Source organism: Falco rusticolus, chromosome 1, assembly GCF_015220075.1.
Source record: "Falco rusticolus isolate bFalRus1 chromosome 1, bFalRus1.pri, whole genome shotgun sequence".
Classification (NCBI taxonomy): Eukaryota; Metazoa; Chordata; class Aves; order Falconiformes; family Falconidae; genus Falco; species Falco rusticolus.
This window is the reverse complement of record NC_051187.1, coordinates 51,337,205-51,364,999: the sequence shown is the minus strand read 5'-3', so window position 1 is coordinate 51,364,999 and position 27,795 is coordinate 51,337,205. Positions and strand designations below refer to the sequence as shown.

The window sequence follows — 27,795 nt, the reverse complement described above, 5'->3', positions numbered from 1 at the left end:
GTATGCTGTGAAAAAATTCTGATTGCCAGCTCAAACAGCAGTGTTAAATTGTGTGTGCTTTAAATTATTTTAATAGTGGTTCTTAGTGGCTGCACTGACTCAGTTAAGGGTGGGAAATCTGGGGGAGCTCTGTGGGTGCCGTGAACCTCAGTTTCATTTGAACTTGAGATAAATTTAAGGTGTCCAGCACCTCTGGGATCAAACCCTTTTCCAGTTACACGGTTTCCATGTGCAAGCAAGAATTCTGTTTGTGCTTTAGGAGTGAAAGAAGGGCTTTGACAGGGAAGAAGCAGGAAAAGGGGGAGTACGGTATTCTAATAAGCAAGAGAGGGGAAAATGTGTAACTAGTTTATTGCTCTAAATCTGCTCCTGCCTCCACAGAATACGTGACCTAGTATATTTTGCCTTTCCCTCTAGGAGTGGAGTAGTTATGACACTTTGAGCATGAGTAAAGAAAACTTGCAGCCGTGGCTGCCTTTGATTCACCAAGCAACTAGTCACCATGGTTGGGAGAGCATTTCTCCATTTGCTTGCTAGGCGGGGATTCCCTGGGTGGTATCACCACGTGTGCAGCATGGTTGATCAAAGCACCATGGAAAGGCTCCCAGGAGGCCTTGGCTGCTGTATGTGTTTGCTGGGATGCTAATTAGCACTGCCCCACAGGGTCTCAGGCCAGGGTGAGCATGTCTGTGTTCTCAGAGGTGATGTGTGGCTTCAGCAGTCATGTGAACCTTTGGAAATAATGACTCTCTTTCTTTTTTTTTTTTTTTTTTTTTTTTTTGTCTTCTTGGGTTACTAATGGGAGTCATATGAACGCATGAAGGGGAGAACAGAGATCTGCCAGAGAGGCTTTCCCATCATACAAAATAAGTTGCACCTTTGGTACAATTCCTTCTTCATAGGTGTGCTCTTACGGATTCTAGCTTTCTTGCCCTGCAAATATGAAACAGGATTATGCATGTGTGGCTGTGCTTGAAGAGTGCTTCTCTTTGATCCTTCCTTCCTCTGTTCTGCTCACATGCATTTCACAAGAGGAGGAGATGGACAGCTGTCTGTGGTGAGAGAGATGCCATCTTCTAAAAGGCATGCCTTCCAGAATCACCATTTTGTTGATGCAGATGAAAAAGCAGCAAAATGGTGCCTTCTGAGTCTTCCATAGCTGTGGGCGTGAAATCAAGCTTGCGGCATCCAGGAGGTGGAAGATCTTAACATCAACTCTCAGGCTGCTTCTGCAGCTAACGACAGAGTCTGTAATTGAGACTGGCTTTGCAAGGCAGGGTTGTACCACCCATCCACAGCTCTAGCAGCCAGGGCATCCTCCCTTCCTCTGCCAGCCAGCCTGTGTCACTCAGACCTTCACAGACCTCTCAGGATCTGTGCTGCAGCTCTGGTTGCATCCCCAGTGAAAAGGAAAAGGACTGTGCCTCCAAATGCAGTAACACTTGAGGAGTTTATTGCTTTGCTCTAGCAAATTTGGTAGGTCCTTCTCTCAGGAAATTACCTGTTCTTCTGGGGCATAGTGGAGCTGACTTCTGGGTGCCGGGTCCTCTGTATCATACCGCAGGAGACAGAGCATCTAGTGATCAGGACAACAGCTGCGCCTTTTAAAGTGGCTTGTGAGAACAGTTACAGGTTGAGGGGTTGCCTTCAGCTGTAGCTGTCACTGCCTCCAGTCAAATGTGAGGGAAGAGCCTTCAAGAGTGGGCACAGAATTACACAAGACAGCCTTGTCCACTGACTAGCTCTTATTTGTCTCTCAGGCAGGCTCTCCATCACGTTAAGACCAGAGCTACCTTAAAAGCCCTCCTTCAGGGGCACAGAACTGTGATAGCTGCTGCCAGGCCCCCCCCCGCCTTTTATCTTACGCTAGAAGTAATTCTTACCAGGTATTTTTTTTAAGGTTCACCACATCGTCCAATCTGTACACAATAGGAGAGAAGTGCTGTACTTCTCCAGGCTATCTATGTTCCCTTTACCTAAAGCTGGGCAGAGAAAGGACAAAGACGACGGCTTCGCGCTTCCTCCGGTGCGTAGGCTGCTCGGCGCTCTGCTGTGTGCCTGCCTTCTCTACCTGCCTCGCCTGCTGCCTGTAAGGGCATATGTGTGGTAGTCATCACGCTGCTGATGTAGGATGCAGGGCGTGAGCAGTGCCCCAGCCACAGTCAAGTTCTGAACACTAAGCCTAGGTGTGTTTCCCATGATCCAGGAGAAATATTTGACTAGTGTGCATTTGGCAGACACAAATCAAATCGTTTTATTCCCGGGCTGGGTGTGAACTGAGCTGTCTCTGTGAACTGGGATGTGTGACTGCTGGGCTTGCATGCTAAGCTGGTGGGTCAGTCAGTGCCAGCTGAGACAGCTTGCGAGCAAGCGTTTTCAGAGCTGCTTCCCTAGCAAAAAGTTTTTAATTGTTGCGGATTACGTTTGAATGGAGTGCTGTGAGCGAGGAGGACAGAGTGTTCTTTCACAGTCCAGCACTATTGTACAAATTTCTTACCGAATGTTTCTAATTCGAGCCCAGAACTTGCTATCCTGCCCTCAAGGAAAATCTGCAAGTATGTTACTCTCCGTAACGGCGGCTGGCAGTTCAGTAAATCAATACGATGCATGTGATTGCTGCCTACATCGCCCCATTACTGACGCTTTAAAAAAGGTTCTGTGGATGAGATTTCAAGCAGTTTGCAGTAACAAGCACTTAGGAAACAATCAGCAGACATTTTTCTACAACCTTTGAAGCTTGGGGGGAAAAAAAAAAAAAGGATAGAAGCAGAAATTCAAAACACAATTTGGGTTCTCAGTGTTGAGAACTCAAGTATTGCAGCACTGAGACCCTGAGGGTGAAGCTGATCTACGAATAGTTTCAACACTGACTTAATTGGTAATTTCCCATGGGAAAAAAAAAAACCCACCCCAAAAAAATCCGAAGAGTACAGCAACAGGGAAGCTAGATTTGGATTTCTTTTTCTCAACACTGTGGACTTAAGATACATCAATGTATTTGTGTAACACCCTTTAGCATAAGGAATCAAAAGGTGATGAAACACATTGCATTTTTATTACTATGTGTAGAAAAGAATAATTGCATTGTGTACTGATTTTATTTGATAGCACAAATATTTTAAAAACTATTTTCTCATTGGTTATTATGATGTTATAAACAAAACACAAAGTTGGTTTGGTAGCTGAGAGATGTGTCATCTCACTAACTGAAAAGGCATGGTAGCACTTTATTTGGATCATTTTTGATCTGTGTAGGAAGAATACCTCTTGATGTATTCAAACAAGGATGTTTTCAAACAGTTATTTATAAGATGAGTAAAATAGGTTGTTACTGAGCTAGTGAATGTTTTGGGGTTTTAAATTGCTTTTTTCACTTTATTATGAGAGATCTTTCTGGGGTCTTTCAGGTGGGATTTAATAGTAGGACCTCAGGTGTGGTAATGAGTTCAGACTTTTTAATCCCTCTGGACCTACTTGGGTTTGCAGCAGCTGAGATTTGGCCTCCTTTGTTAGACGGGGTTGTGTAAAAGCGGTGTGAGCAGCATGCATCAGCTGTGTGGCTGCAGAGGAAAGGGAAACAGGAGATGCCTGCGGCATTTTGCTGGCTGCATCTGACATGGGCTGCGTGTGTGTGTGTGTGTGGCCACCCCTCTGTTGGCCCTGCAGCCCCCAGTAACCCTGTGGCAAATGTACAATACGGTGATAAAAAAAAAGTCAGGTTTTATCAGCGTGGCGGCTTGGAGCTCAGCAATAATACACCAATTTGGTACAATTAAATCTTCCTTCCTCCCTTCTTGCATGACACAGGTTTATTAATATCTCCAGCCCTCTGTGTGGCAGGTTGCAGAGAGGTTGTATTGCCGTAGGCGTATGTGTGCCTACAGAGTTCTGCAGAGCAACACCTGGCAGATGGCTGACAGCTTTGTTGAAAGATTAGCTGGTTGTGGGATTTTGAGAGGGAGTGCAGCAGTTCTGAAGGACTGCAGGCTCAATACCAGCATAATTCATCTCTTCAGTGCCGACTTAGAGAAAGTGTACCTAAAAGAAATGCACTGAGAGTCTGACCAATAAACAGAAATTTTTTTCACCTTTTCTCTGCACTGGTATAGCCATGCTGGTTAAATATTCCCAAATATATTTATTTTCACAAAAGATTTTCATTATGGAGAAGGGGGGGGCGGGGAATAGTACATGGAAAGACTGTGGAGGTGAGTAGAAAACTGAGTTTTCTCTGAGCAAGACAGATCTGTTCAAGACAGAACATGAATAAGGGTAACTGTTCTGTCAAGCTAATGGCAAAGAAAAGGTGGAACTTTTACATTCCTTACTGAGATTTTGTTCTTCAGGTAGCAGAAAGGGGAAAGGGTAACAATATTAATCCTGAGAGCAAATACTTCAAACCTGAGTCATTAAGTCCAGGAATTTAGCAGCCTTCCGAAAAGGCTCAACACTCTGATAGCTATTTTGGGTAAATGAGTAACAAAAGGTATTACGTATTCTGTTAAACACTAATTGATCCATTGTGCCCTGTCAGAAAAAGTGGCAGCTTACCCTTAGCAGGTTCCTATATATTTATTCAATCCATCAATTCCAGTGCTTCCAGCTGAAGCACCTGGCACCGGGCCAGTATGAGGGAAGGAAGTTGGACTACAGCTCTGGTCCACTTTGTGATCGGATGTAGATAAAATCCATAATTCTACTTACCTAAATATGTTCCTTAATTAATTGCTGTGCAACATTCTAGGGGGTTATCCATTTTTTGTGTCCAAATGAGATCTTTTTCTTTCAAATACTTAAGAGTCAGTAAGGGAAACAAGTTACGCGTGGACTCAGGCCCTCCAGGAGTGAGGGTTAAAACCAGCTGATTTGCTATAGCAACCATTTCTTCTATCAAGTCCCAAGTCTGATTTTTCCTTTTATTCCTTTTTCCCATCTCCTTTTTAACACTTTCTCCTGTGGAATGTGAGTTTATCTTTTTGGGCAGTATACTGAAATTAACAAAAGAGAAAGTAGACATACCTCAGCCTCCGGTAGCTTGCATAAAGTGCTTTGCTGTCTTTGGGGTTTGATCAGAAGCTCTTTGAGCCACTACAATTCCCTGAATGTCGCATGCTATCTGGTGTATAAATCCACCTTGGGACAAAGTCACATGCATCATGCATGATTAATAATGGCTTTGTTAGCCAGTGTGGTGTAGCAGCTTAATTTGGTTACTGCTAAGTATGCTGCTGATTTCTTCCAAGTTTATTCCATGTATATAAATCCCATGGAGGTGTGATTTAACCATTTCCAAGAGCAAATTCTGTTTTGGGGTGAGAATGTATTCCAAAAATCAGACAAGAGAGATGTCTGCAAGAATTGTGTGCATCACTTACATTTGACTAGCAGGAATGAAGTTATCAGATTTGTTCCTTTAGTGTTACTAGCCATTATTTTGCTACAAGAGATCTTGTTGAGGACCCTCCTGAAATCATGAGAGATCAGGGAAGTGTGCAACACCAAAGTGTCGCAGTTTGGCTGAAGAGTTTGCCCTTTGTTTCACCCTCCTCCTTATCAGATTCCTTGAGCAAAATATTTCAGGTATTAGGAACTGCCAAGGTTGAACGCAGCTAAGAAAACACTCTTGTTCTAGAAATTAATTGAGAAGTGCAGGCTGCATTAGCTGTCCAGTCCGTGGCAAAACAGCCTACATACACTTGGGACTTACACACCTCATCAAAGTAGCCTCTGTGAGCCAGGCTTGTATGTGCTTCACTTAGCACAACACCTGCAAGAGGCTCTCTGCAAAAACCTCCAGCCATCCCTTTCAGAGCAGCACATCAGTTTGCATGCAGCACCAACCTCTAAGCAGAGGCGTGCCATTTATATTCATGTGCTAAGGAAGAAGGGGGGAAGAGCGTTATTTGATGCCGTGTGCAGGCAAAATACCGCTGAGCCTGTCATTACTGAATTGTGGATGATCTTGTGCTGTCTGAATTGTACATGGGTGGGAATATTAAACAGCATACAGATTCTGTAAGGGAAGCCTTATGTAATCCATTCGGAGCTATGAAAATGTTAACCTTGTTCAGCAAAAGGAAATACTGCTTTTTATTCAAAAACCGGTAACTTCAAAAGCCCCTTCTCTTCATGGAAGAATAGATGCACGAGGCATGGGAAATCATGAGTCCGTAGCTCTGCAACTGGTCTGGGAGCTTTCTATAAGGTTTTTGTTTTCTTACTTGACTCTCAAACTATTTGTTAGATTTGTAAGTTCAAAGCCTGGCTCTTAAACTGTCTAATCCCGTGGTGCTAAGTAGGAGCATGCAAATCAGCTTAGTAAACTATCTGAACACAAAATGTTGGACTTCTTATGGCATCTGGAGGGAGCGATCACAAGATTGAGGTGGTAGCTTTCCTTGGGCTCCGTTATGCTAATTAGCAATGCTACTGCTACGTTTGGTTTCCCTTTCTCTCCCAGTCCACCATCTCCCTGTAGAACATTGCTTTTACTTCCAGCTGGTGAGGTTGTCCAGGTGGCTGAAGATCTCCACTTTTCCACCATGCTGTTAAGCAGCAGGATTGCACACGGGATAGAGAAGGGGGAAACTCAGACCGTATTACCATCATTGTTCATTTCGAGGCTAAGCACCCTGTGGAACTGGGTGTAATGTGAGACAGCTTTTCCTTGCAGACTAGAAGAACCTAGGCTTATTCCCAGTCTTTGAATTTCCAATAGTGGGTAGCAGGGTTGTACTGGAGTGCTGGAGGCTATGGCAGGACAATTAATACGCAACTCATTTACAGCATTTGTACACCCTGAAATTGAAAAAAACCCCTCCTGTAATCCAGTTACCTCCTTTATACTGCAGTGTGCCAATAATTTTCTCTTGTCCAGCGTAACTTTTCCCTCAGAGGTGCTGGCTGGCGATAGCCTCGTTTGGTGTCAGTCCATGGTAATTGCTGGCCAACTTCTGGGTACAGTTTTCTGTTGTGCCTAGGTGATCATTTGTGTTTCTGGAGAGTACCCACCATGGCCAGGCGATGCTTTGCACGCTGGGCAGATAGATGCAAATAATGACCCAGAGAATGCCTGATGACAAGGAATCACTGTGCGGGACAAACAGGTCAGGGTTCATTAGAAAAGTTGCCTGGAGTCTGTCGTACGTGTAAAACAAAAACGATAAAACCAGCCTTTGTCTTACTGTTCCCAGAGCCCATCCCTGCTCTTTCCTCATGGCAGCGAGACGGCTTAGACTCAGATGAGGCTCGCCTTTCCCCGCAGGCCGGTCGCTTAATTCGCCAGCTTCTGGATGAGGACAGCGATCCCATGCTGTCCCCTCGCTTCTATGCCTATGGACAGAGCCAACAGTACCTGGATGATACAGAAGTGCCTCCTTCCCCTCCCAATTCTCATTCCTTCATGAGGTGGGTTGTGATTTCCCTGTCCTGGTTCTCAAACCCAGCTGTAAAGGGTGTGCACAGTTGCATCAAGCCACAATGCCAGATAGCTGTGCTGTGTTTGGTTTCTGTTCCTGCTGATGGGAAAGAGATATTTTTAGGAAAACTCTTGGTAACTAATAGTTTCTGAGTTTGTGAATTGACATCTAGGGAGTGGCTGTTGCTGAAAAGTGCTGTTGCAGCATCTTTTGCTGTCATTACAGAGTAGCAACATAGCATTCTCACTTCTGTGGGATTTCCCATTATTTGCACAAAGTTTTAAGTGGCCTTCTTTGCATGAAGACGTACTGTGGCTGTTTGGATAAGCTCTTCTCTGCTCTTGGTAGGAGGCGGAGTTCATCTTTGGGATCTTATGAAGACGACAGAGAGGACCTTACCCCTGCACAACTCACCCGGAGGATTCAGGGACTGAAGAAAAAGATCAGGAGATTTGAGGACAAATTTGAAGAGGAGAGGAAATACAGAGTGAGTCTCTAGGAGTTAAGCATTTGTATGGAGAGTTATGCATTAGCAACAAAGGGAAGGGACATCAGGCAAGTCTGTCAAACATACAGAGCGCTTGAAAGCTTTTATAAGGTCTGAAAAAGAAAAAATGAAAAAAGCTACTGCCCGAAAAAAGAAAACATGCATCTGTACTAAGCAAATTGCCTTTCCAAGCATTATGCATTATCAGTGCAAAACAAGGGATAGCCTAATAAACCGGTAAGAATTGGATCAACACGTAAGACTGTGTGCCACAAGCACAGACTCAGTGTGTAGGAATAGCTATGCTATTCTGATTGTTTGTTTATTAAAGTTCAGCTTATGGGAAGCACAATTGCACATCTCATTTGCATGATGGTACTCCCAGGACAGCAGTGCATTGCAGAGGAGAGAGAACAGCCGCCTTACTTCTGAGCCAGGAACCACAGTCAAGTGCTGCTGAGCAGCAGCAGTGTACTGTACTGTTAATTGTTCCTGACATGCCCTTCTGATGCATAGAAAGCTTTTTAAGGAAATAAAGCTTTGCTGGGGATCTAAACTACAAAGGAATGTGCTGAAAGGATCTTCCTGCACTAGAAAAGGCTGGAAGAAATGCTCAGAGCTTGCTGTAGCCTAGCATTTGTGTTATTTTGCTGTCTTTGGATGTAAGGAAGCTTTTGGTGTGAATATGTGCATCACCCTAACACTTCTCAAACTGTTCAGGCTAGGCTAACTATTTTGGAGGTGCCGTCTTGTTAGAAAACAGTAGGCACAAGGATTCCAACGTTCATCTGGCCCTCTGAGGCACTCCTGCAAATTCATGTTTGCCATCAAAAGTTTTGTGTTTTCTAAAAAGAAAATCAATCTTACGATGCCCTGAAGAGTCAGTGCTGTGACAGGGAGGAGCAATTAAAACAAGGTCTGAAATGAGCTGGTCAGAGGCCTGCAGGGTGCCAGTCAGAAGCTAGTGCTCATGGTCCATGCCGGGTCCGAATTCTGTTGTACCTACTTCTGTGACATATACTTGTTTCAGTGGGTCTCTCCTGTTGGTTTAACACAGATTCAGCATTACTGTTTTTTTCCTCCCAGCCTTCCCACAGCGACAAAGCAGCCAACCCTGAAGTGCTCAAATGGACAAATGATTTGGCCAAATTCCGAAAGCAACTTAAAGGTGAGCAACCACCACTGGTGCGCCTTTGTGGGGCAGCTGGACTCTGCCTCATTTAAATTTGATGTTAGGCAGCGATCTTGTCATTGCCACATTTTTAAATAGAAAAATTACTCCTCTTCCCCCGAATGCCCCGTTTAGAGTCAAAACTAAAGATATCGGAGGAAGACCTTGGCCCTGTTGTGCGTCAGCGAAGCAACACGCTCCCCAAGAGCTTCGGCTCTCAGCTCGAGAAGGACGATGACAAGAAGCAAGACCTGTCAGATAACTCTGCCAAGCCTGCAGTGGAAGCGACCCTTGATTCTATCCAGAAGAAGCTTCAAGAAAAACGAACAGAGACAAACCGACCTGAAGATATTAAGGTACGATTTAGACAGATCAAATTTAGGCCTTTAAGTACAAGTGGGTCACTCATGGCTGCAGAGTCATTTGGGAAAGCCTTGTGGTCTTCTGTGTTTTGTTGCAAAGTCTACAGCCTTTACTCCTGGCTCACTTGCTTTAGTTTCTTTCCCTCTGCCTTTAGTACCTGATTTTTTTTCCAGACCTTCATTTCTGTTGAATGTCACTGTGTGTGCTTTTCCTGATCCTTGTATATTCCACGTAAAGTTTCTGAATTATTGCAATATTTCCTGCCCTGTATTTGGCTATTTCTGTTGTTATCCACAAAGGCTTTTGGCAAATTCTGAGTCTTCCAGTGATTCTGGACATCGGGTCATCTGTTTTCTTCTAGTTATCGCTCCAAAGCTGAATGCTCTTCTCTCAGGGTTTTTGTCACTACTCTTCAGAGTTTTGCATTGAGCTGTGTTAGCTGCTGTGATCTCTGAGGGTTGTGAGCAGGGAGATCTTTGTGTCTGATGTTGCTAGTTCCTGAGGTTTGGGCAGCCTTGGAAGTGAAGTCCTTTAGTCTGTTGACACATAAATTGTGCATGCTTTGTAAGAGAGGGGCAGACAGCATTATCTTTGTTTACTAGATCTTCAGAAGATGATACACAGCGTGTGTTCGGCTGTTTTCTGGTGGTAGCAAGAATCCACAGCCTGGCTGTTTAAAAGAGGGTCTGTGATAGTCTTTGGTGCTATGATAGGGAGAGAAGGCCTGGTGTCAGGCAAGTTCAGTGGGGGAGCTCTGGCAAACTTACTTAAAAGAGTTCCCTAACTGTCTGCCCTTTGGTTTTTTGGCTTGGTCCCCTCAGCCTGTCTGCCAGAGCTTCTCACTCTATAGCAGAACTGGCAGAAGGAGATGGTCTGACTGCAATTCAGTTCTTGGTAGTCTGTTTATGGCAGTCAAAGCAAAGATGGCAAGCTTTGCAAGAGGTGCTGGAGCTTGCCCCAGATTGGGAGAAAAAGAAGGAAAATGTGTTTTGGTGTAGAATTTACATGTTGGATTTTAACTGAAAAAGAGGCGCTGTGATTAAAAGTTGCATGCCATTGTTTTCTCAGAGCACATTGATAATTGGTAAGTCCCCGATATGTACATAAAACACCTTCATATACAAATTTTATATGGTTCTAATCTTCCTGCATTGTGCATAGGGTGCCACTCATGTTAACAGTCTCTTTGGCAATATAGCTGGGAAGAGAGGACTGGAAGGCAGAGACCCATCTTCAGAACATTTTAATGACAAAATGGCGTGACTCGGTTAGGCCACAGATCAATATTGTTCAGTCCAGGAATCTTGACTTCTTTTTTCTTCCTCCTCTCTCTGTATGCCGTTCTTCATAGGACATGACAAGAGATCAGATAGCAGCTGAAAAAGTGGCTCTTCAAAAAGCTTTGCTGTATTATGAAAGCATTCATGGCAGACCGGTATGTACAGCAGCATTTTTTTTTATAAAGTACATCTTTATATGTCTTTGTCTGTGGTAAATGATCCCCCTAATGCTCCTTTGATGTCACAGTCATTAGACTTCTTGCTGTTCAAACCACACGTGCATCCTCTAATCTACCTCTCTGATCCTTCGCGGCCATCGCTACCCAAGAGTGTGTTCTCAGCAAGGCGATGTCTGCACGCGGCGCTGTGCTTGGCAGATACCCGTAGGACCGAGCCTCCAGGCTGACTGAGGCAGAATGTGCATTATTTTAGCATCACACTCACCAGGATCCACAGATACCCAGTTTGTGGCCCAGTGGACTCAGCCACCTTTACTGGGGATATAGTCTGCATGTGAATAGTTGTGTGTGGTCCCCCATCCAACCAGGAATTTTGCAATTTGCTAGTATTAGTGGCTAACTGGGAAGACAGGTGTGCATACATTGCTCCTTCTTGGAGGAGCTACAGCATGTTTCTCCCAGCACCTTGCTGTTTGCAGGGAGGTGCCAGCACCTTGCTATTTGCACAATTTGCTTGTGCCAAAAGGTTCATGCAAGTTTGTCTCCTAAGCAGCCCAGCATAAGTTGAAAGGCAATTTCATTCTTCTTCTGAGAAACCAATGTTTTTTTCCAAGTGCCAGGGAAGCAAAGGTCATGAGGTTTCTTGCACATTTGATCTTAACAAAGGAAAATTATTTGTGAAGACAGAGGATTAAGTATTTGTGTCCCTGCCATGGCAGAAACACTGTGGCTTCCAGGACACCATTGTTGGCTTTGTATGAATCCCTCCTCCTCTTTCACTGACGGCGTTATAATCTTTGCTACCCGCTGTATAGGTGAAGTAACTTAATTTCAGAGTGGTGCTAATCCCTTGAGCAGCGGCTCGGGAGCAGCAAATTGATTAGTGCAGCTGACAAATCTGTCATTCTGCTGCTGCACGGGATTCCTGATCGCTTCCTTCCTTTTGCTCCTGAATTATTTCCTCCTTTGTCCATTGTTTTAAAAAAAGTATTGCTAATTTACTTAAATACCTTTGTGAAGGGCTAATATTGCACAGTCACATATACTGGCAACTTAAAACAGCATAATTGTATGAGAGGACGTGCAGTTTTATTCTTGGGTGAAGGAGCAAAAGGCCAGCACAAGGGAATCCACTTCACCTTCCCTGCCTCCCCCCGAGACAGTCTGCTTTTCTGCTTTTACAATGACATAAATCAACAGGTGGCATCTCGTTGAAGTGAACTCACTTAAATCTGTTTAAAAAAGAGGGCAAGTCCAGAGCCTAGCTTGTCAGCATACCTTTTATTTTTTCCTCCCCTTTCTGATGCTTTATTTATACAACTGCTTTTTAATTTGTTTGGGTTTAAGTAAGCAGTCTATACCTAGCAACGCTGCATGGCAAGGAGGACTGCAGCTGATCAGCTTTTGCTGTTCCCAGCGCTTGGCACTGCAGCAGTGGAAAAGTACTGAGAGCCTGAGGAGAATGGGGATAGTTCAGCCAAGTTTTTTTTTTTCTTAAAGATATTTTAACTAAATAAGATAAACAATGGAGCTGACATTTATCGTGCAACCGGGTCTTTCTGCACCAGTGGTAGATGAACCTGCAAAGGTGGAACTGAACTGTTTAAGCCAAAAAGACCATCTCTGCAGAAATTCTGGAGCTGCTGTGACAATGCAAGCAGTGGTCTGTTCCTCAGCTGCTGCTCTTCTGCCATGTGGAGTGTGCCCCAGAGTTGTGTCAAAGGCTCCATTATTCCAACAGGCTTTTTACATTTTAATGTTCTCCCAAAATATACCTAGGTTTTGCTGGTATTACTTATGTTTACCTACTGAGACAGTTTGCCTGTGTGATAAACATTTTCTTTCAGAATCTGCCTTCTGTTAAGTGTGCTGGTGTAAATCAGCAGGGCTGACTCAGGCCCCATACACTTCTAATGCCTGAATTAATTCTCTGTGTTCTCTCTCCACGCTGATATTCAGACACTGAGGCATGTCGTTTATTTCCATTCTTCCACATACCTAAGGATCTTTTGCCCATTCCAAGGCTTATGTTTATTTTTCTGTGCAGAACAGTGCTATTTATCGGCTTTGAAATGTTGTTAATTGAAGGTTTAGTTCTCAGCCTCAGTAGTCATTTTTTTTTTGTTTTATTTTTTTAGTAAGAGACTGAGCTAACAGTAGTGCTGTGCCTCCTGATCTACTAACCGCTAACCTAGTAAAGCTAGGGAGAATGAGAGAGAGGCAGGCTACCCAGTTTTTCCAGTAGCATGCTTGACGGGTTGCAGACAAATACCCTAAGTTGGAGGCAACTTGCTAGCCAGTGCCATTGAATGCAACAGATCAACACAACACTCAATACAGAGAGGGCCGAGTGAACTGTCTGATGCTGCTCACATCCCTCTAATCCATATGTGCTACTTATGCAACCAACAGCCAGCCTGAGGGTGTTGGAGCTGGCCTGTGCTCCAGAGGTGTGGGGCATGCAGGCCCCAGAGCTGGGACTGCCCCTCTGTACGCCCCTTGTCAGGCTTGGGGATGTTCGTATTGAACCCAGAAAGGAATAAAAAGGCCTTCCTCCTCCTTCCTCCCTGTTCATCTGCCCCCAACATAAGAAAGAAACTTGATTATCAGGAGGAAGATGCTGCCTCCAGATTCTTAAGAGTTCTTCCCTGCCAGTCCCACTCCTGGGAGTGCTCGGAGCTCTTCTGCCCCTTGCAAACCAGCACCCTGCCCTGCTTGGAGGGAGGATGAGAAAGTTTTAGGAAGCTCACTCCAATGAAAGTCAACTGCAGACAAAATAAAAGACCGTTCATTTTAAAATCTCCTCCCTGTCTTAAGCTGTATTCCCTTCCTTCCTATTTCTGTTGCAGAAAAGGAGACTGTACAAAGCTCCCTAGGGGGTTACACTGTTGATTTTTGTGTGGCGGCTGTTCAGATGCTTTGGTGATTAGCAGCAGCAAAAAGCCTTGAGGAAGATAGGCATCAGAATCAGTTAAAGCTTCACCTTGTAAGAGCTTTATAATCTAAAGTTAGACAAAAGAGCTAATGGAAAGACAGTCATAGGATGTGGGTCAGACAGTACTGAATACAAAGACAGGTGATGGTCAGGTTGGTTCTGCCGAGTACTCTGTTTTCTAAGCCTGCTGTAACAAAACACTGAAGAAATAAACCCTGACTTCCTCACAGCTAGTACCTGGTTGGACAGACCTTTGCTTTTACCACATGAGTTACTAGCTGTTAGGTCTTCCCTTCTCCTGCACTATCGGTACTAAGATTTTCAGCTTAGCTTGGGTCTGAAAGAAACCAGAAATAAACACTGGCAGTTTGTAACACTGTCACACGGGGGAGGGAGCATGACCACAGCTAGGGAGAGTAGAGTCAGGGGCAGAGCAGTGTAAGGAGGGCTTGGGGTGGGCATTACAGCACTAGTCTGTCTTCTCTGTGCCACACAGCCCTGGCACCTTCATCCCTTCTCAGCTCTGTGGTAACTTCTCCTCAGCAAGGTTGCTGGGAGGAGGGGTGGAGAGCAAGGTTAGGTTGTTCAAAAGATGAAGAACTGCGGCCTTGGACAGGAAATTAGGAGGAATAGCGAAGCCAGGTCAGCTTTTGTGATACCTGTAGTTTAGCTACCCTGAGAAAGACTCCTTACGTTGCAGTATCCAGTCATTGCACCTCTTTTCTCTTTTTGTGCGTCATAAACATTGCCTCTGAGGCCCCAGCCACAAGAACAAGGGTGGGAAAGCTCATGTTGTGCCTTATAATGGTAGACGTGATTACAGGCACAGACTGTTGCCTCTGTGGGTCATTTTGTGCTGTGGACATACCTAAACCGGTCATTTAAACAACCTGTCTCATACAGCCCCATTACAAGACATCCCACAGCTTGGGTGCTGCTTCATCTGGCACCTGCGACAGGAGATGTAATGATGTATGGGAGCACTTGCATTACCAGTTTCAGGGTTAATGCTGCTAACCCATCATCCTCAGGAGATTCTGTTCAGGCCCCCTCTGACTAACAGCGATCACAAGCACATGCATTATAGAGTGGAGCATCTGCTGCAAGCTTCATGGTTCTCAAATCTTTTTCCTTTTCAGGTTACCAAAAACGAACGACAGGTGATGAAGCCTTTGTATGACAGGTATCGCTTGGTCAAGCAGATCCTCTCCAGAGCAAACACCATCCCTATCATTGTGAGTAGAGTGTTGTTTTCGGGGCTATTTCTTCAGTTTTGGGCTGAGGAAACAGCAATCACCACACTTTGCATACAACACAGTCACTAAGGCCAAGTCCCAGCCTCCCTTATCACTCAAAGACCAAGCAAATGAGTCAATCTATGACACACCGTTTACTGAAGTCGCGCAAAGCTGGTCAGGGGCCTCTAGCTGCCCACCCATGAGCCATGGGGCACATCTCACCTTGTGTTGTTTCTTCTCTTTCCATTGAGCTGCTGCTGTTACTTCATCATCTTGTGTTTGGCTACAGCCTCACTTCCCTTTTCTTACCAATCCTCTGAGCTGTAGGTCTTCCATGCTGCTTGGTTACATAGGCTGGTATGTGAGGAACACAGACTTGTGTGGGTCCCGCAGGAGATACCAGTCTCCTTGGCTGAGAGAAAGGGCCAACAGTCTCCTAACGCTTTGTGTGTATTAAATAAATCCTGCAAGTGGCGGACCTCTTTTGAGGTGGTGCTTTGGCAAGGAGGCACTGCCACCAGCCAGGAATCCAGTGCACCCATCTAGGGAGTAAATGCACTATCTCTAATTTTAGACAACTTGTGTAGGCCACTTTCTAAAAATTATTTGATCTAAAAAACCCACACAGAACACTTTTAGCCTGTCTGTGGAAAGAGAATTGTTTTATCATGGTTCCTGTTTACTCTGTCATGTATGATCCTTCACTTTTTTTGCTGTTCCCAAGCAGCGCTTATGTCCTGGCCACTTCTTGTAGAGGGGCAGTGAAGTGAATGGGCTGGCACAGCATTGCTCAGTTCAGTCACACTGGGAAGTGGCATTGTTTTCTGTAAATAGTGGGAGATGGTCCTGCATTTAAAACAAAACAAAAAGCTGATCCTCCTTGAATATGCAGAGTACTCCCCAAAATGTGTGCTGTGAAGATGGTGCTGGCAATCAAGAAGGAAGAAACTGTGTAGCTGTGCATGGGCAGTTTAATGCAAAGCTCTGAAAAGAGAGAGGTCAGATCCCATTTAGATGGGAAACTGAAATTGTACGGTGGCTAGCAGAGGAGAGACAAGACTGGCTTTCCCCAGCCCCTTAAGTGAGAACAGCGAGAGACTCATGCAGAGGCGGGACACATTTGAAAATCCATCTCTACCATCGTTAGACAATTCAGTGGGAAATCAGGGTCCTGGAAACCAAGCCTGGGAAGCCTAGCTGGGCTTGTACTGTAGCTCTGGAGAGCCAGCCAGATGTGGGGTGTGTGTATGGGCCGTGGGCTGGGGACTATTTTCTTGCAGCCTTTCCTTTGTAGTTCCTGCCCAGCTAGTATTCCAGCATCCAAGTTTTTTTTCTTAAAAGTGTTTGGCAGCGATGTCCCTTCCTAAGCAATGTCCAGTGTCCTGAGAGAAAACAGCCCAAGGTTCAGGGGGTTTGCCAGGCATGTTTAAGAAGTAGATTTCTCCTGATGGTCCAGCAATGAGCTGAGAGTGAATGTATGGGTGAGAATGAGCTGAGAGCAGGTGGTGGAGGAGAAAGGGGTTCATAATGTAACATACTTGTTAACACCTGTCACAGGGTTCCCCCTCCAGCAAGCGGAGAAGCCCTTTGCTGCAGCCAATTATCGAGGGCGAAACAGCTTCCTTCTTCAAGGAGATAAAGGTGAAGACCTCCAGCTGCTAACTAATTGCTCAGTTTGCATCAATTTTCCCCTTATACCAATGAAAAAGAATGATTGATTTATTTTTTTCCATCAGTGTTGATTTTTTCGCAGTGTCCTCCTGAAAAATCAGTAGCTGCTTTAAGCCTCGCCAGTTCTGATCAAATTCTTCCCTTGTAGATAAGAGTACAGTATTTCCCTGGCTTTGCTTTCTTTCCCATCCTTCTCCTTCCCCCTCCACCTGCACATAATTTATTTTGCTTTAAAAAAAAGAAATCACAATTACCTTTGTACCTTGCTTTTTTCTTCCTTTCCTCCTTTCTTTTTAATGACACTAACTTGTTTTGCGGTAGTTTTTCTCACTCCAAAGCTCTGTGGCTTGCACCGTGGCAGGAATGAGCTCTCACAAAACTAACACTCGCACGTGGAGCCAACTGGGGCACCTGTGGATCCTTTACCTGCTCCCATTCACATGCTTATTTTATCCAGGGCTCTTTGGTCACCACCTTGTGAAGGGTATTTCTAACCAAGTTACGTGAGGACGGAAGTTAAGAACAACTTGGTTCTGCTAGTTAACGCTTGGTTAGATTTGGATGGGAGGATTATTGTTTGTCGCGCTGCTGTGGGGTGGTCATTCTTGATGCTGAAGACAGCTGTGATATCGGGCCGCCTTCCCCTGAGAAGTTGTCCAACAGTTGACCGGGACATGCAGTGTGGAGCTGGGTGGCCCTGGCTTTCTTTTGTTACCTTTGCGATTTAACGGGGAAAAAGTGCTTCAGCACACTTGGGTCACTTATCCGTTAAATCAGCCAGAGTTTGGTTAACGGTGTGAATACTGCAGACCTAGATATCCAAGGTGATTTGATTATTAGGCAGTTACAGTAGATTGCATATTAATGGGACTGTTCAAGGCACGTGTTCATTAAAACCAGATCGCAGAATGAAGGTGTTAAGCTGCTGGTTGGAGGCTAGTTAATCGTCACTGAGCAACCAGTATTTTCTAGATAACTGCTGGATCAAATCTGCAATAGTGGTCTGGTGGGGGTAGTTTGGTTTGGGTTCGTTTCTTTCTTTTAGTGTGTCCTCTTATTTTTCACCTATGCTTGCACCCAGAGTCAGAACTTAGAGCTGTCAGTTACGGTGATCTCTGCTGCGCAGCATGGCTGGTGCTGTGCCGGGCAGCATCACACCAGCTCAGCAGTGACCTGCGGGGAATGCAAACCCTGGCGGGTTTCTGACTGAAGATCGGGGTGACAGCCTGAAGCCTGTGAACACTTCGATGCCTATTAACACTGAAGTAGGGCCCTGTGAAGCTGCATGTGGCAGCTTTGCACTGGACCACATTCAGAACTAAAGGGAGGAAATTGCCAAAAGGCTCCGAAACGTGCCCCCTGCATAGGTCCGCTATGGGCAGAGCACTGCCTGCCTCGACAGGCCCTGTCACTCTTGTGTTTTCGGGGGTTTGGTGTTGTGGTTTCTTGGTTTGGTTTGGTTTTCTAAGCATTTGGGAGAGCTGGATAAAACCTTGGAATTGATTTGAGGTGAAGCCTTACCAAACATTTGGATACGATATCTTGAATATTGTCTGTGTTGAAAAAACGATTGCAAAGTTTGCTTTTTGGAAGTGCCGATGATGAGATGCTCTGGAGATTCTATATTTGTAACTCTGGAAAATTCAGATGCTTCATGACTGCGTAAAGATCCAAGTAGGTGCAAGCCAAATAGATCTGGTCAGTGAAGATCATTCTGGTTTGCGGTGTAAATGCCAGTGCAGGTTTAAAATAAGATTCCCGTGTGAGACTTGTTTAAAGCAAAGGCCTTAGATGGCCATTTCCATTCGAGTTCTTACTAAGAATACTTGTAATTCACTCCTTTGTTTTAAACAGCAAAATGCTTTAAGAGGTCTTGTGACATCCAGATTTAGTGTTTTGGCACTGAGGTCAAGACAAGTGAAATTTCTACACGTTCTTTTCCTCCCATGGGCTTCCGTTGGCAGGAGGTTTGTCCTGAGCTCTGGGCCAGAATAATCCTTGCTGGCAGGGGCAGTGCACTGGGGCCTTGGCGTGGAGCAAGTGAGATGGGCTCGTGGGCATCTGTGAGGAACACACCTTGCATATGTCCTCGGAAGCGGTTTGTCACAACGCTTAGGAAAATTGTCCCTTCCCTTTCTTTCCAGAAGCAACTTGGGTCTTCCAGGAAAGGGCACGGGAGCTCCTCCTTTGGTGCCAGAGAGATTCCTCTACAATAAAGCGCACCGCTTTTACTGCTTAGATTGACTTCGCAAATCCTCCTCCACGCCACAGCAGGATTGGCGTTCTCCTGCCTCAGCCCTGGTTGCCCTTACCCGGCAGGGCAGGGCGGCATGCTTGGGGACCGGTAAATGGCACCAAGCGATGGTCTCCCCTCCCCCACCCAGCATGAAGTTGTTTGCAGGGTTTAAGGACAGTACCTGACTGCTGGTTTAGGCCTTCTGTTTAAACTATATAATTTACATCTGGAGAAATGGTTTTGTCTAATTGTATGCTAAATATTGCTTTAACTTTTGCAAGTTCACTGCAGATTTTCCTGAGATGTATTCCAATTTATCTGTATCTTTTATTATTATTACTCAAAACTTCTCCTCAGCTCACCTTTTTTTCATCCTCAAGCCTCCACCTTAGTTGTAATTCTCAGCCTGTGGCTTTGCGGTGCATTTTCATGGCCTAGAGCTTTAACAAAAGAAGAATACTCTGGGCAAACTCTGATTTCATGTAAATGTACAGGTTCATAAATCTTTGACTTTGAGGATCTAATGGGACTATGCCAGGTCCTAGTGTTACTTTCTCCCTTTTTGCTCGAAATATGGGAGCAGTCGCGTAGGAATAATTGAACTACTCACAAGGAATCGCGTGAAAAAAAGTAAAGAAAATGGCTTTTTTTGATCCCAGTGCAACAATGTATTTTTGCATACACTTGAAGACTTTGGTGATACTAGACCTCAAAAGCCTTCAAAGAATTGCATGTGCTTAAATCCTTCCTGGCTAGAGTTATGTGGTTGTTAAGATAGATATATATACACACATACATATTTAAGAGGCTTACTGTCCATGCTGGCATTTATTACCTTCCTCTCATGCTTATGCCTCATGCCTTATATTAAGGTTGAAAACTGCCTTCTAGAAATGTCTCTGTAAGTAAGAGAAAACTGGGCCCCGTTCCCTGATAATCCAAATGATTTCTGGACAGTGTCACAGGACAAGTGATACTGTGAATTAGCAAGCACAGCAGACACTTTCAAATCTTGTGCCTCTAAATTTTGCAAAAAAAATTTGAAACAACCCAATGATCAGTGTACTTCAGGGAAATTGCACTGGGCAGAGTTTCTACTCCAGTTTTAGTGTATTCCAACTAAATGGTGCAGAGCTGACGTTGGGAACATGTTAGCAACAGCAGTCCTCTTACAGTCAATCATATCCCACATCTGGGCCACTGAAAGACATCTGAGCTCATCGCTATCGCTGCGCAAGTGTTTGAGGTCTGGAATTCAGCCGTTACAGCGAGCTGTTGAGCTGCATCTATTGAGGGAATGTTTCACATTTTAACCTGGCAATCTGTATGCTGCCAGGTGTATTTGTAGGGAAACCTAGAGGATGGCTGGTATGCTTTAGACAGTACGCATAATGACTGGAAGTGTTTTTATTTACATCAGGATACATAAACAAAGCGACACGTTGCTAAGAACTCCAGGGTTTTTTTCCACCTGGTTTTGTTGCCCTGGGTCTCCTTAACTGGTCTTGAGCTGGTGGTTGCAGTTTCTCTGACATGCTTTGGGTACAGGGTGGCTTACTGATGGTCTTCTGGTGTCCCGTATTGCTTGGCAATTAAAGTGCTTGCTCTGCCTATCCACCTCTTTTTGTACTTGTTCCCCAGTGCATGTGGTGAAAGGAGGTGCCTGTTTCTAAGAAGGAAAGCAGTAACCTGTTCTGTTACGGGGGTGCTCTGTCCCTCTCTGTAGGAGGAAGAGGAGGGGTCAGAGGAGGACAGCAACGTGAAGGCAGATCTCACAATTACCATGAAAACAGATTTCAACGTGCGTAGCTTCTTGGATCAACTAGAAGATGATGCTGACGGCTTTGTTTCCCCGGTGGATGATAAGATGCCATCTAGGAGCAATCAGGATATGGGGCTTTCAAATCTCCATGAAGCATCCATGTATGTTGAATTCACAGACAACTTCAAAAAGTTATTTCTTGCTAAGATAGCATTTTATTTGTCAGAGAAGTGTCTAGAATTTTTTTCCCCCATTTATGATCTGAGTTGGACGGTTTTGAGCTTTATTTTTAAATGCAGTAGACCCTCATATGAAGGTTGGGGAAGAAACTGCCTTGTCATGATACTGATATTGGACTTCTGCATCTTTGGATTCTAGCACTAAATAGTAGCTGCACTTCACCAGTGGCAAGGCTTTATCATGAAAACAACCCTGTACTCTACAAGGCTTTTCAGCTTTTGGAGAGATCAAGTTGAACTAGCTTTGCTAGTTTCTAGCAGCTGGGTCTGATGCAAACGCATGTAGGTGGTATCCTTAAGCTGTCACCATTGAATCTTGGTCTTGTAAAAGTCACCAAAACTAGACCCATCTTCAGCATAACTCTTTCATAGGAGTTAGTGGTGAATTGTGAAATGCACACTTGATCTCCTTAGAGGCTTCAGCTTAAGTGTATGGTCGTTTTGCTGAACAAAATTCAGAGAGTTTTTTGTTGCAAGTAACATCAGGTTGCTAGAGCTGCTTGCAGGAGCAGCTCCATTGCTTGGCATAGGTACAACCGTACATTTGTGGAGTTACTGTATATTTCCTGCTCTAATTGTGTACACGTGTATAATCTTGTTTATATTTGAACCCAACAGCCCTGAACTGTTAGAACAGCTCCAAGAAGTCAGGGAAGAGAAAAAGCGAATCAGGAAAAAATTGAGAGACTTTGAAGATAATTTTTTCCGACAAAATGGAAGGTAATAATTTCTCAGCTGTCTCCCTGTCCTTCAGCTATTTTTAATGTTTGGCATCCACAAAGACCTCCAGATACAGAAAGACACCTGAATTCACTATTATGTATTTCTTCATCATCATCAATGTTTTACCCACATTCATTACAGTTGCCCATTAAAATTAGGTTCTTCTCTGCCCCCTGCCCCCCAGAGAACTTCAGGGACAACAGCCTCTTTGAAAATTTTATCTTAGGACAAGCAGTGGAAAGCAAAAGTACAGATTGTGAAAATCTCGCTGCCTCTAGCACAGCTGCCAGGAATGGTGGAATAGGTTCTCGGTGATAGAATAATTTGGTTTTTTCCTAACGATATATGTTTAGATTTCTGTCCTATTCTTGCTTGTCTATGAAGTATTCAGACACCAGTTTAACAAGTATTTCTGCTTCAGTGAAGCTGAGTTTATTGTTTTCAGAAAATGTCCCGCATTAATAAGCTGAGGGAATGTTTTAATATATTTATACTCCTAAGTTACCGTGTTAGTTTCTTGCCACCAGCCATCATCCTTAGAGGTTCTTGTAAAATCACTGAAAACTTTCATGTAAGCTAAGACCAACCTGATCAAACAGCACCTTCCTTTTCACAAGTGTCCCTGTTGATGTAAGTGATGTGGTGCCAAGCCCGGAGCAGCTGTATTTTATGTTGCCCATGCTAGCAGGCTGACATTCAGATGTCTCCTGAAACGTGCAGAGGTTGGCAATTTCAGAGAATCAGGGCATGCTTCAAATAAGGTTTTGCGTTTGGAACCACAGAATTGAGTTCAGCCTCGATATGCAAACGTCCCATGCTTTGTTAGAGCAGTTTGTTTGCCCCTCTTTTATTCCTTTTTGGGAGGGGAGGGAAGTTTGGTCTCATTCCCTGATGAGGAGCGGAGGAGAGGAGCTACTTTGTAGGTCTTGTTGAGGGACAGAGGGAGGTTGCTGAGGCAAGACTGTTACAGAAATCCTCATGATCTGCTTTCACTCCCACTAGGAACGTGCAGAAGGAAGACCGCACTCCTATGGCTGAAGAATACAATGAATACAAGCAGATTAAGGCCAAGCTGAGGCTGCTGGAGGTCCTGATCAGTAAAAGAGATATTAGCTCCAAGATCATGTAAAGGAAGAGATTGTTTTTGCCAGCAAACAAAGAGGAGAGAGCACCAAATGGACAAACGCATGAAGCGGATGCAGCAGAAGCCTGGCTGGGGAGAGCTGAGGAGCTCCCTGGGAACTGATGGGCCATTCCCAGAGATGGGAGGGGGAGGAAAGGTGGCTTTCCATCACTCCCTACCCTTGCTGTTGTCCAGTCTTTTTTTCCAGGCCTGATGCCCAAAATGGAGTTTGCCAGTGCAGGAGGCATGACACTGCACTCAGTGGCTGCACTGAAGGGATCCTTCTGTTTTGATTTGCTTACAGATCCTGTAATATTTAGAATATCAAAACCAGCCATGCTATTCTTTTTTTTCCCAGGATATCGTAGCAAGAGGCAAAGCAGGTTGAATACTGATTAAATCATCAAATAGCTTCTACTTTAGTTTCACAGACAAGTGCCCTGACTGATCTGATGTGAAGGCACAGGTCAGATAGCACCAAGACTGTTCTCTTGTAGCTACAGTAAAGGTTTGCTCAGACTTTTGACCTGGCTGTTTGGAGTCCAACATCTTCTGTTGCTCTAGAGAAATGCTGTAAGAATCTCCTCGTCATCACCCAGAGGTGGTGTGAGTTACGGTTTTGCCCAGGCTCGAGTTGGACTTTCTTCCCACTTTTTTGATGGCAGATTCGACTGAAATAGAAGAAAGTACCTACATCTCTTTAGGATAGCAAAGAAAACGAGCCATACAGAAAGGTTCTTGCCGACTTGTTCTGCTTGGAAGGTAATACTGTAACATTATGACCACGGGTGGGCAACTGGGAAGAAAAGAGGTTTTAAAAGCTTTAAGTCAGAATCCCTTGGGATTTTGGTTGGCCGATTGGTTAAATATCTGGTGTCAAGTATGTGGAAGATACCTGGAAGACCCACCCTGTTAGTACATGTGCTTCATCACCCGACACAAACGTAAGATCTAAGCTGAACCGTCCGTGTGAGTGTCATACATACTTGCTAGCCTAAATTTTATTATTTTATGTCCACTATCAGACGATGTGGGCAGCAGCAATGACACTGCGATGGTGGCAACAGGGGATGGTCTTTTCCCGGTGTGTTTAGGTAGTGTACCAGCAGAGGATACTGCAAGGGAACGGAAAGCCTAGAGCCGTGCTCTGCCTACGGAAAGGGCCTGTGTGTTAGGTGCGGGTTTTGACAATTCATTGTTTTTGAATTTGTTCATGACTTTCAGAAAAGATTCAGGTGCTCATGCCAAACGTGCTGCCTGAAGGAGTGAAAGGCAGCAAGTTCAGGGATGTACCAAGTAGCTGAGGGCCTGCAGCTCCGCAGTCCCAGGCCCCCTGGACTCGCTCTCCCGCTCCGGAGGCTTGCACGCACGACCCGCTCAGCCCCGAGCCAGGGCTCAATCCTGCTGCCCCAGGGAGAGCATTTCTGTATCGCCTTGCTTTCGCGTTGGTCCCGGGGAGCTAACGGGCAGAAGCCAGGTGGCTGAGATCAAATGCGGTGCCAGTCGTCATAGCCAGGCCTCGCAGAGGTTGTGCCAGAGGACTCGCAGAACTTCACCCCTTTCCTTCTTTATACGGGCAAGTGGGCTCACAAATAGATGTATTTGGGTTGTGGTGCTTAGACTTACCCCCTTGCACTTGCTGTATGTGCTGTGTTAATTCTTGCCAGCACCGATGCTGGTTTGGTCTCTCCAGGATCCCATAAACGCTTCACAAGGCAACCTTCTCCCAGTGGGTCTGCACGTGCCCATTGCTGGTCTGGATGGGTAAAGCAGTGATGTGCGTTAGTGAAAGCACTTGCGCCGGGGACTCCCACGTTGTTTGGTTTTTGGTTTTCTTTTTACTGATTGCAAATTGCCTGTTTTATAGAAGATCAGTGAAGACTGAATTTAGGGCTTGGCTTTTCAGAGGTGCTTTAGTTCCCATCACTTGAGAGATGTGGGGCTTTGCCTCGGCAAAACTGATCCTTTAAGTGTGTTAACTGAGCTGACAAATGGGCTCAAAAACTGCTTTTTGAAGATGTTTGACTGGAAGGGAAGCCTGACCAGGGTAAACCCATCCGAACACAAGGCAGCCCGGGAAATCAGAGCTGTACGGGCTCTTCCTCTGAGTCCATAGTCGGCTCTCCCGAGTCATTCTAAGCAGCTAAGGCAAACTGGCTGGGATGTCACTCTACGAGTAGAAGTGTGGGATGAGAAAGGATGTTGGATTGCCAGAAAGTCCTTGGCGCTGGGCTCAGTTTTCTGTTGTTCATGCCCAGTTCAGCAAAGCAAAAACAGGTGGTGAGCACGTGCCTCAACCTTTGAGATTTTGCTGAATCACAATGGACTGAAGCTTGGGTGCTTTGCTGAATCCGAGCATCTTTATCTGGACAGGAGAAGCAGTTTCTGCCCTTTTTCATAGTCACACATTTTTCCAGTGAGCCAAGGCTTCCCAGGAGTATGTTTTCTCTGCTTATTTTTAAAAGCCTGTTTGCACTGTGTACTGATAAATTATCTTGTTTGCTGGGTTTTGCCCCTGACAAATCTTGATAAATGATAAGTAGGGAACAGTCCATTTTATTTTTAAACTGATGAGATTGTAGCATTTTCTGATGCTTAGTTACCGCTGTTTACATGGTATATTGCTAGAATTTCAGATAGTTTATATGAAATGTAAGTACAATTATGCACTTTAGAGAGTTTCTATTTTTGAACTTTGAGAGCTAAAAGTAACAAAACCTGTTAACTGAGATTGTACATTAAAAGAAAAAAAAAAAAAAAACAAACCACACCTAGCTATCTCTATTCTTAAACTGTTCTTTTCAAGTTTTTCCCTGTGGCAAGAAGAAAAAAAAAATAATCATCATCTGCTTTGTTGCAAAGGGAACTGCTAGGAAAGATAATCGTAGAGAAGAAGTGATTTTTTTAAATTCCAGTCGTGGAAGGATACGTATAAATGCTCAACTTTCTGTCCTGGGTTTGCAGATGCTGCAACTCCCCTCTCCCAAGCCTGCACAGGAGCAGGGCTCCAAGACCTGAGCACTAAAATGTTGTCTTTGTATCTCCCACAGCTGATCTGACTTCCCACTAACCACAAATAGCCAGAAATGACGTTTGCCCCACCACACTCCTAAGTCAATCCAAGCAACATCTCTGTGTTTTGTTTGATGAGTTGTCTATGCCAACATCAATGTCTATTGACTGGAGAAGATTAAATACAAGACTGTTTTTTAAAAGGTGTGAAGTACTGTACAAAAATGTACTTTATGTGATATAAATAAGCTGGTTAGTATAAGACAACCTCTTTCCCTGTCACCAGAACAAACTGTCTGCTGTAGGACGGCAGTACGGTCTGTTGGGCTTCCCATTTACCGGGGCCATTTCAGACACGCGTGTCTGTGTTACCACACCGTAAATCATCACCCCTTGTTTACATGAGGAATGGCTTGCAGACAAAATAAGATTGCAAGACTTAAAGACAGAGGAAGACTTGCCATCCTTACAAGTTGCATTTGGTTTTACTCTGTTTACTCTCGAGTAAACAGTCAAATAACAGATGTTTATGTTAAAGGCAGTGAAATTAAAGCATCTTACCTTTTAATCATTCTGCTAAGACCTCAGTTGTTATTCCTGGTATGTGCAAGTTTCAGAGGGTAAGCGCTGCCAGACGTCCTCCAGCCCAAGGTGCTTCCCAAGTCCTCTTTGGAGACGTTTGCAAATGCGTGATTCAGCGGTGCTGGAAATGAGCTGCCAAGGTGAGAGCCAGGCTGTAGCCCCCAGCTGTCCCCACCGTGCCCAGAGGTGAAGCTTGTCCTGTTTGTGGGGCTGGGCCATGCCAGCCACTGGCCCAGTGCTGGGCTTGAAGTGGTGGCTGCTTCAGGTGGCTACTTCAGTGGCCCTTGCTGGCTGGCGGCAACCACGCAGAGCAAGCTGCCAGAGGCTGGGCCCCCCGCCCGAGTCTTGTCCTGCATCAGGCCAGCTGTGCTTGCTGCACATCCAGGGTGCGGAGCCGTACGGCTGCTTGGTTTTCAACGTCCTTTGGCTTCGCTGTTTCCTCGTCTCCTCCCGTTTCTCCTTCAGGGGGTTACTGAGGTATTGCTGCCTCTGACCATCACGGTGTCAAAGGCCCCTTGCTCGGGCTGTAAGACACACTGACTGGCTCCCAGAGTCCAATTGCGAACAGCCCACCTGCACCCCAAATGCAGAAGATTCATAGAAAAAACTTGCAACCTCGGAGCTGGGGGCAGAGCAGCGCCTCCCGCTACAGGGGGAGGCCGTCGAGTCGCGCCAGCCTGCGCACCTCCTTGCAGCACAGGGTGTTGTACACTTGCTGAACCTTGTATGTTTGGAGTGATCCCTGTGCCTGCCTCCCTTCGGATACCTGCATGCAGTGGTGAAGCATATACATATATGGATATGTATATACATCAAACATGCTATATTTACACAAATACCTTGGTATATATCAAATATTTGAATTGATCGGAGTGCGGAGGCTGGTAGAGGTGGGGTGGGTGTCTTTTTTAACATAAATGGATCAAACGTTACGTGTATATTTTATATAAAATGAGAAAATAAAACTATTTTGACTGCAGGTGTTCGGTGACAGTTTTTGTTACGTGTCAGACGCCGCTGCGGGTGTCTCAGCGCAGTACACGAGTGGCCAGGCAGCAGCGATGGCCCTGCCTTTGCCCCAGCTGCCCTGAGCTGGCAACTTTCTTTTTGGTCTCGCCAAAAAAAGGAGAGGACCTTTCGCTGCCCCGCACCTCGGGTCACACACCACACTGCCCCACGCTGAGGGGGCCAGGCGCGTGGGGCACAGGCCACCCGGGGGGCTGTGACACAGACCTCACCGCCGCCACGGCTGGCATCTGCTACTGGAGATATAAATACGTATGTACACACACTGTGCGTGTAAGTATCTATAGAAAGTATACACACTTACCTGTATAGTGTGTGTAATGTATTATTGTAGATAATGCATGTACACA

General features: G+C 45.1%; 1 protein-coding gene across 11 annotated transcripts in view; it reads left to right on the top strand.

Moving 5' to 3' along the window:
• The window catches only part of FAM13A (family with sequence similarity 13 member A), a 133,833-nt gene extending 107,414 nt beyond the window's left edge, over nucleotides 1–26,419 (top strand). For 9 of the 11 annotated variants that reach the window (XM_037379238.1, XM_037379230.1, XM_037379221.1 and 6 more), the window contains 10 exons: nucleotides 7,194–7,407; nucleotides 7,767–7,905; nucleotides 8,992–9,073; nucleotides 9,212–9,432; nucleotides 10,791–10,874; nucleotides 14,973–15,068; nucleotides 16,629–16,712; nucleotides 20,705–20,901; nucleotides 21,598–21,699; nucleotides 22,705–26,409. In XM_037379238.1, coding sequence (XP_037235135.1) covers nucleotides 7,194–7,407; nucleotides 7,767–7,905; nucleotides 8,992–9,073; nucleotides 9,212–9,432; nucleotides 10,791–10,874; nucleotides 14,973–15,068; nucleotides 16,629–16,712; nucleotides 20,705–20,901; nucleotides 21,598–21,699; nucleotides 22,705–22,831 — 1,346 coding nt within the window. In that variant the 3' untranslated portion in view covers nucleotides 22,832–26,409. Of the gene's footprint in view, nucleotides 1–7,193; nucleotides 7,408–7,766; nucleotides 7,906–8,991; nucleotides 9,074–9,211; nucleotides 9,433–10,790; nucleotides 10,875–14,972; nucleotides 15,069–16,628; nucleotides 16,713–20,704; nucleotides 20,902–21,597; nucleotides 21,700–22,704 lie in introns of all 11 variants that reach the window. The other 2 variants (XR_005102993.1, XM_037379214.1) reach the window with 2 other exon arrangements.
• The last annotated feature ends 1,376 nt before the right edge of the window (nucleotides 26,420–27,795 follow it).